This window comes from Triticum aestivum, chromosome 5D (genome assembly GCF_018294505.1).
Source record: "Triticum aestivum cultivar Chinese Spring chromosome 5D, IWGSC CS RefSeq v2.1, whole genome shotgun sequence".
Taxonomy (NCBI): domain Eukaryota; kingdom Viridiplantae; phylum Streptophyta; class Magnoliopsida; order Poales; family Poaceae; genus Triticum; species Triticum aestivum.
Genome location: NC_057808.1, coordinates 231,411,539 through 231,419,115, shown reverse-complemented (window position 1 = coordinate 231,419,115; position 7,577 = coordinate 231,411,539). Strand labels below are relative to the sequence as shown.

At 42.4% G+C, this 7,577-nt stretch overlaps 1 protein-coding gene across 1 annotated transcript; it reads right to left on the bottom strand.

Moving 5' to 3' along the window:
• Positions 1-1,034: 1,034 nt before the first annotated feature.
• LOC123120457 (60S ribosomal protein L13-3-like) lies at positions 1,035-1,945 on the bottom strand. Its single transcript, XM_044540451.1, has 3 exons — positions 1,898-1,945; positions 1,331-1,489; positions 1,035-1,250 (listed from the first exon to the last, which is right to left on the bottom strand). Exons 1-3 carry the CDS (start codon positions 1,943-1,945, stop codon positions 1,035-1,037), a joined length of 423 nt encoding a protein of 140 aa, XP_044396386.1.
• Between the last annotated feature and the right edge of the window lie 5,632 nt (positions 1,946-7,577).

The following is a 7,577-nucleotide window of genomic DNA, read 5'->3' as shown; positions in this document are numbered from 1 at the left end:
GTTTTGAATATAAGTCAAAGGTGAATATTCATAAATATTTAGTAAATGTTTATATTCATCAGTTTGAATAATTTAAATATAGCTGCAACTCTATACTTTTTATATTCATTAAACATTTTAAGAGCCCGCATTTACTAAACAGTTTATATAATACATGTTTGTTTAAAAACTTTTATGTACTAATCATCGTTTGCGTGTATACTATTTATCACACATAAATGTTTTGAACTTTATTTTTATTACTTATGTTTTACAATTATTTCAAAAAGAACTAGCGCGTATAAAATGGGCCGCACTATCTGCAGCCAATTTAAGCCCCACATGCATCATCTTTGTACTACTTTTCTTTTTCCAAATGCCCTTATATACTACATTAACGACTGTTATACTTGTTGAACATCCGGGAGCAGAAGTTGCCGTGGCTGTGAGGGTGTGCGTCCTAGCAGTAGTTGGGGTGTTCAAATGTAGAGGCCTAAGCTTTTTCTTTTAGTTTTCACGTCAACACCTACTTGTCATACAACAAAAAGAAAAAAAACATCTACCAAGTCAGCGTGGCCAAAAAAACAGGCCACACGCTTCAAGTAGCTGACAGCGGGCCCCATGCATGCTAGCACGCCAAGTCAGCGTTGATTTCCTATCCATACATGATTAAGATCGTATTTGCTCAACCGAGCCAAGTTATTGTACCAGTTCAATGTATACCACAAGTTCTAGCACTAAAGTGATCGTTTATGCCAAGTTCAAGCACCACCGGTGTAATTGACTCTTATATCAAACATCCATAGTTATAAAATAATGCAACCTATATTATTCTAGAAAATATGAAAATGTCATCTATAAAATGAATAAATATATTATCTAAGATGATAAGTACATCATTTTGCAAAATATTCCCGGGATAACAACTTAATTATTTGAACTACATTGTTTGACAATTTGCACATAAATGAAGAGCTGATTTGAACAGTGGGCAGAAAGGCCTATTTAGAAATCAAACAAGGTATCCGAGGCTTCAAGCTATCATAAATATCCCATCACTTCTTCTCCTCTTTCTCCATGCGGGTAGCCATCTTCATCCAAGCTCCTAACTGGTGCCAGTTCATCCTCTCAACACGGAGCTTGTCGTATACCTTGTACGCATTCACGTCATCTATAGCCTTCACAACTTCAACGAAGTGCTTCTTGCCACCATGAGAGTCGTCCTGGACCTGGATGGTCGTAGAAAGCTCATCTGGAGTAGAATCACCAGCCTTGGAACAAGAGAGCAGTTAAGGAGGTGCAAACATATGAACATATAAAATACAAAGAGAAAAATAAACAGGCACCATACGTTGTACTTGCGAGCACAACTTGGGAAGATAACAAGATTGGTCTTGTATCTTGAGCCTCTAGACATTAGACTGCATACCCCCTCAAGTGACATGTTCTTGCGGCGCTGGTCCAAAGAAATGCCCACGGTCAGAACAAGCTTCTTTAAGATGTTCGCTGCCTGCACTTAGAAGTTTATAAACATCGGCAGATTATAAAATAAAGTTCTATAATAACACCAGTTCCACAACAGATAAACCCATCTAGCACATGAACTTAAACTCATGCATCATGCATTATTTGTAGATGGGGGAACAAATAGAAGTTACAAAGACAACAGAAGTTTCATTAATGCAAAAAACTTTTCTGTAAATAACAAAAGTAGGTATGCCAAAAGTAGATGCAATGTTAGAACCATGGAATTTACATTCTTACAGAGCACATTTAAAATTTTCCATGTCCAGTTAAAACCAATTATGGTATTTGATGATGTTACATCACTCTATGTCTCTTCAAAGATGGAGGAACAAGAATCAAGAAACGAATAATCACCTTGAGCTTCTGAAGGGCTATATGCGTGTGGCTATACTTGTTCTGGAGGTGCACTTGACCAGGTGTCTAGGGAGCCAGCGGCCATTGCTGAAATGTTAGGTCTGTAAACCAGGCACACGCTTAGGTTGTTATCCATCTGCAAGAAGAAGATGAGTTGGGCTGTTATATTTCCTGATATTTTCTAAACCTGAATTGATAGCGGAGTTGTCTATAGCACTAAAAATTGGCACAATTGAAGGGAAACTGTGACGTAGTTCTGGATAGAAACATATGATGGGACAAGGTTAGTAAAATCTGTTGGGGAACACAGTAATTTCAAAAAAAATCCTACGCACACGCAAGATCATGGTGGTGCATAGCAACGAGAGGGGAGAGTGTTGTCCACGTACCCTCGTAGACCGTAAGCGGAAGCGTTATGACAACGCGGTTGATGTAGTCGTACGTCTTCACGATCCAACCGATCGTAGTACCGAAAGTACGGCACCTCCGCGATCTGCACACGTTCGACTCGATGACGTCCCACGAACTCTCGATCCAGCTGAGTGTCGAGGGAGAGCTTCGCCAGCACGACGGCGTGATGACGGTGATGATGAAGCTACCGGCGCAGGGCTTCGCCTAAGCACTGCAATGATATGACCGAGGTGGATTATGGTGGAGGGGGGCACCGCACACGGCTAAGACAATGTCTGTTGTTGTGTTCTAGGGTGCCCCCCTGCCCTCGTATATAACGGAGCAAGGGGGAAGGCCGGTCGGCCCTTGGGGCGCACCAAGGAGGGGAGGAGTCCTCCTCCTAGTAGGAGTAGGACTCCCCCTTTCCTAGTCCAACTAGGAGGAGGAAGGGGGAAGGAAGGAGAGGAAGAGAGGGAGGGAAAGAGGGGGCGCCACCCCCCTCCTTGTCCAATTCGGACTCCTCAAGGGGGGGGGCGCCCTATGGCCCCCTCCCCTCTCTCTCACAAGGCCCATGTTGGCCCATTAGTTCCCCCGGGGGTTCCGATAACCCCCCGGCACTCCGATAATTATTCGGTGAACCCCGGAACTCATCCGGTATCCGAATATAGTCATCCAATATATCAATCTTTACGTCTTGACCATTTCGAGACTCCTCGTCATGTCTGTGATCACATCCGGGACTCCGAACTATATTCGGTACATCAAAACACATAAACTCATAATACTGATCGTCACCGAATGTTAACGTGCGGACCCTATGGGTTCGAGAACTATGTAGACATGACCGAGACTCATCTCCTGTCAATAACCAATAGCGAAACCTGGATGTTCATATTGGCTCCCACATATTCTACGAAGATCTTTATCGGTCAAACCGCATAACAACATACGTTGTTCCCTTTGTCATCGGCATGTTACTTGCCCGAGATTCGATCGTTGGTATCTCAATACCTAGTTCAATATCGTTACAGGCAAGGCTCTTTACTCGTTCCGTAATGCATCATCCCGCAACTAACTCATTAGTCACATTGCTTGCAAGGCTTATAGTGATGTGCATTACCGAGAGGGCCCAGAGATACCTCTCCGACAATCGGAGTGACAAATCCTAATCTCGATCTATGCCAACTCAACAAGTACCATCGGAGACACCTGTAGAGCACCTTTATAATCACCTAGTTATGTTGTGACGTTTGGTAGCACACTAAGTGTTCCTCCGGTATTCAGGAGTTGCATAATCTCATAGTCATAGGAACATCTATAAGTCATGAAGAAAGCAATAGCAACATACAAAACGATCAAGTGCTAAGCTAACGGAATGGGTCAAGTCAATCACATCATTCTCTAATGATGTGATCCCATTAATCAAATGACAACTCATGTCTATGGCTAGGAAACTTAACCATCTTTGATTCAACGAGCTAGTCAAGTAGAGGCATACTAGTGACACTCTGTTTGTCTATGTATTCACACATGTACTAAGTTTCCGGTTAATACAATTCTAGCATGAATAATAAACATTTGTCATGATATAAGGAAATATAAATAACGACTTTATTATTGCCTCTAGGGCATATTTCCTTCAGTCTCCCACTTGCACTAGAGTCAATAATCTAGATTACACAGTAATGATTCTAACACCCATGGAGTCCTGGTGTTGATCATGTTTTGCTCGTGAGAGAGGCTTAGTCAATGGGTCTGCAACATTCAGATCCGTATGTATCTTGCAAATCTCTATGTCTCCCTCCTTGACTTGATCGCGGATGGAATTGAAGTGTCTCTTGATGTGCTTGGTTCTCTTGTGAAATCTGGATTCCTTTGCCAAGGCAATTGCACCAGTATTGTCACAAAAGATTTTCATTGGACCCAATGCACTAGGTATGACACCTAGATCAGATATGAACTCCTTCATCCAGACTCCTTCATTTGCTGCTTCCAAAGCATCTATGTACTCCGCTTCACACGTAGATTCCGCCACGACGCTTTGCTTAGAACCGCACCAACTTACAGCTCCACCATTCAATATAAATACGTATCCGGTTTGTGACTTAGAGTCATTCGGATCAGTTTCAAAGCTTGCATCGACGTAACCATTTACGACGAGCTCTTTGTCACCTCCATAAAAGAGAAACATATCCTTGGTCCTTTTCAGGTATTTCAGGATGTTCTTGACCGCTATCCAGTGATCCACTCCTGGATTACTTTGGTACCTCCCTGCTAAACTAATAGCAAGGCATACATCAGGTCTAGTACACAACATTGCATACATGATAGAACCTATGGCTGAAGCATAGGGAATGACTTTCATTTTCTCTCTATCTTCTGCAGTGGTCGGGTATTGAGTCTGACTCAACTTCACACCTTGTAACACAGGCAAGAACCCTTTCTTAGCTTGATCCTTTTTGAACTTCTTCAAAACTTTATCAAGGTATGTGCTTTGTGAAAATCCAATCAAGCGTCTTGATCTATCTCTATAGATCTTCATGCCCAATATATAAGCATCTTCACCGAGGTCTTTCATTGAAAAACTCTTGTTCAAGTATCTTTTTATGCTATCCAGAAATTCTATATCATTTCCAATCAACAATATGTCATCTACATATAATATTAGAAATGCTACAGAGCTCCCACTCACTTTCTTGTAAATACAGGCTTCTCCAAAAGTCTGTATAAAACCATATGCTTTGATCACACTATCAGAATGTTTATTCCAACTCCGAGATGCTTGCACCAGTACATAAATGGATCCTGGAGCTTGCACACTTTGGTAGCATCCTTTGGATCGATAAAACCTTCAGGTTGCATCATAGGCAACTCCTTGAACTTGTTGAAAACCTTTCGCAACAAGTCGAGCGTTGTAGACAGTAACATTACCGTCAGCGTCAGTCTTCTTCTTGAAGATCCATTTATTCTCGATGGCTTGCCGATCAACGGGCAAGTCAACCAAAGTCCACACTTTGTTCTCATACATGGATCCCATCTCAGATTTCATGGCCTCAAGCCATTTCGCGGAATCTAGGCTCATCATCTTTTCCTCATGGTTCGTAGGTTTGTCATGGTCAAGTAACATGACCTCCAGAACTGGATTACCATACCACTCTGGTGCGGATCTTACTCTGGTTGACCTACGAGGTTCGGTAGTAACTTGATCTGAAGTTATATGATCATCATCATTAGCTTCCTCACTAATTGGTGTAGGAGTCACAGGAACAGATTTTTGTGATGAACTACTTTCCAATAAGGGAGCAGGTACAGTTACCTCATCAAGTTCTACTTTCCTCCCACTCACTTCTTTCGAGAGAAACTCCTTCTCTAGAAAGGATCCATTCTTAGCAACGAATGTCTTGCCTTCATATCTGTGATAGAAGGTGTACCCAACAGTCTCCTTTGGGTATCCTATGAAGACACATTTCTCCGATTTGGGTTCGAGCTTATCAGGTTGACGCTTTTTCGCATAAGCATCGCAGCCCCAAACTTTAAGAAATGAAAACTTGGGTTTCTTGCCAAACCACAGTTCATAAGGTGTCGTCTCAACGGATTTAGATGATGCCCTATTTAACGTGAATGCAGCTGTCTCTAAAGCATAACCCCAAAACGATAGCGGTAAATCAGTAAGAGACATCATAGATCGCACCATATCTAGTAAAGTACGATTACGACGTTCGGACACACCATTACGCTGTGGTGTTCCGGGTGGCGTGAGTTGCGAAACTATTCCGCATTGTTTCAAATGAAGACCAAACTCGTAACTCAAATATTCTCCTCCACGATCAGATCGTAGAAACTTTATTTTCTTGTTACGATGATTTCCACTTCACTCTGAAATTCTTTGAACTTTTCAAATGTTTCAGACTTATGTTTCATCAAGTAGATATACCCATATCTGCTCAAATCATCTGTGAAGGTGAGAAAATAAAGATACCCGCTGCGAGCCTCAATATTCATCGGACCACATACATCAGTATGTATGATTTCCAACAAATCTATTGCTCGCTCCATTGTTCCGAAGAACGGCGTTTTAGTCATCTTGCCCATGAGACATGGTTTGCAAGTACCAAGTGATTCATAATCAAGTGATTCCAAAAGTCCATAAGAATGGAGTTTCTTCATGCGCTTTACACTAATATGACCCAAACGGCAGTGCCACAAATAAGTTGCACTATCATTATCAACTCTGTATCTTTTCGCTTCAACATTATGAATATGTGTGTCACTACTCTCGAGATTCAACAAAAATAGACCACTCTTCATGGGTGCATGACCATAAAAGATATTACTCATATAAATAGAACCACCATTATTCTCTGATTTAAATGAATAACCGTCTCGCATCAAACAAGATCCAGATATAATGTTCATGCTTAACGTGGGCACCAAATAACAATTATTCAGGTCTAAATCTAATCCTGAAGGTAGATGTAGAGGTAGCGTGCCGACTGCGATCACATCGACTTTGGAACCATTTCCCACGCGCATCGTCACCTCGTCCTTAGCCAATCTTCACTTAATCCGTAGTCCCTGTTTCGAGTTGCAAATATTAGCAACAGAACCAGTATCAAATACCCAGGCACTACTGCGAGCATTAGTAAGGTACACATCAATAACATGTATATCACATATACCTTTGTTCACCTTGCCATCCTTCTTATCCGCCAAATACTTGGGCAGTTCTGCTTCAAGTGACCAGTCCCTTTGCAGTAGAAGCACTCACACTACAAAAAAAGACACATCCGTGACATTTTGGGCCGAATGATTTTTTTTTCTGTCATACTTATGACACTTCTATGACGATAATTGTGACAAAACTTGGTATCATCATAGATGTGGTGGGGTCCTACTTCTATGGAAAAAAATCATGACAGAAAATGGGCTTTTCATCCTGGGCGGGCCGGAGACGCAGCTGCATGACATTCTTTGGGCCGTCCATGACGGAAAAAAAACCATGGTAGAAGCGAGGGCGAGGAAAATATTGGGGTGTTCCCGGTTACGGTGGGTGGTCGGGGCCGAGCGATGCGCGTTTCTCTCGTACACGCACGCGCGTGGGTGCGAAGCGTTGGGCTCTAACTGAACCCAAGCGAGGCGTTGGGCTCTAACTGAACCCGAGCGATTGCACTGCAGGCTACGCGTTACTGAACCCGGGCGATCGATCGATGGCTGTTAACTGAACCCGATCGAGCGATTCCTTCACTACTGCTGCTAACTGAAGCCGATCGATGCTGTCTCTGGATGAATAGTGAGCGTTGCTGGGGGTGTTTGGATGAATGGTTCCT

Bases quoted from the DNA above. Each gene is read 5' to 3' on its own strand.
- LOC123120457 (XM_044540451.1), bottom strand. From the start codon at position 1,945: ATGGCCGCTGGCTCCCTAGACACCTGGTCAAGTGCACCTCCAGAACAA. The intron at 1,490-1,897 runs GTATAGCCACAC...TTCTAAGTGCAG, and splicing joins CAAGTGCACCTCCAGAACAA to GCAGCGAACATCTTAAAGAA. The intron at 1,251-1,330 runs GTATGGTGCCTG...TCTTGTTCCAAG, and splicing joins GTTGTGCTCGCAAGTACAAC to GCTGGTGATTCTACTCCAGA.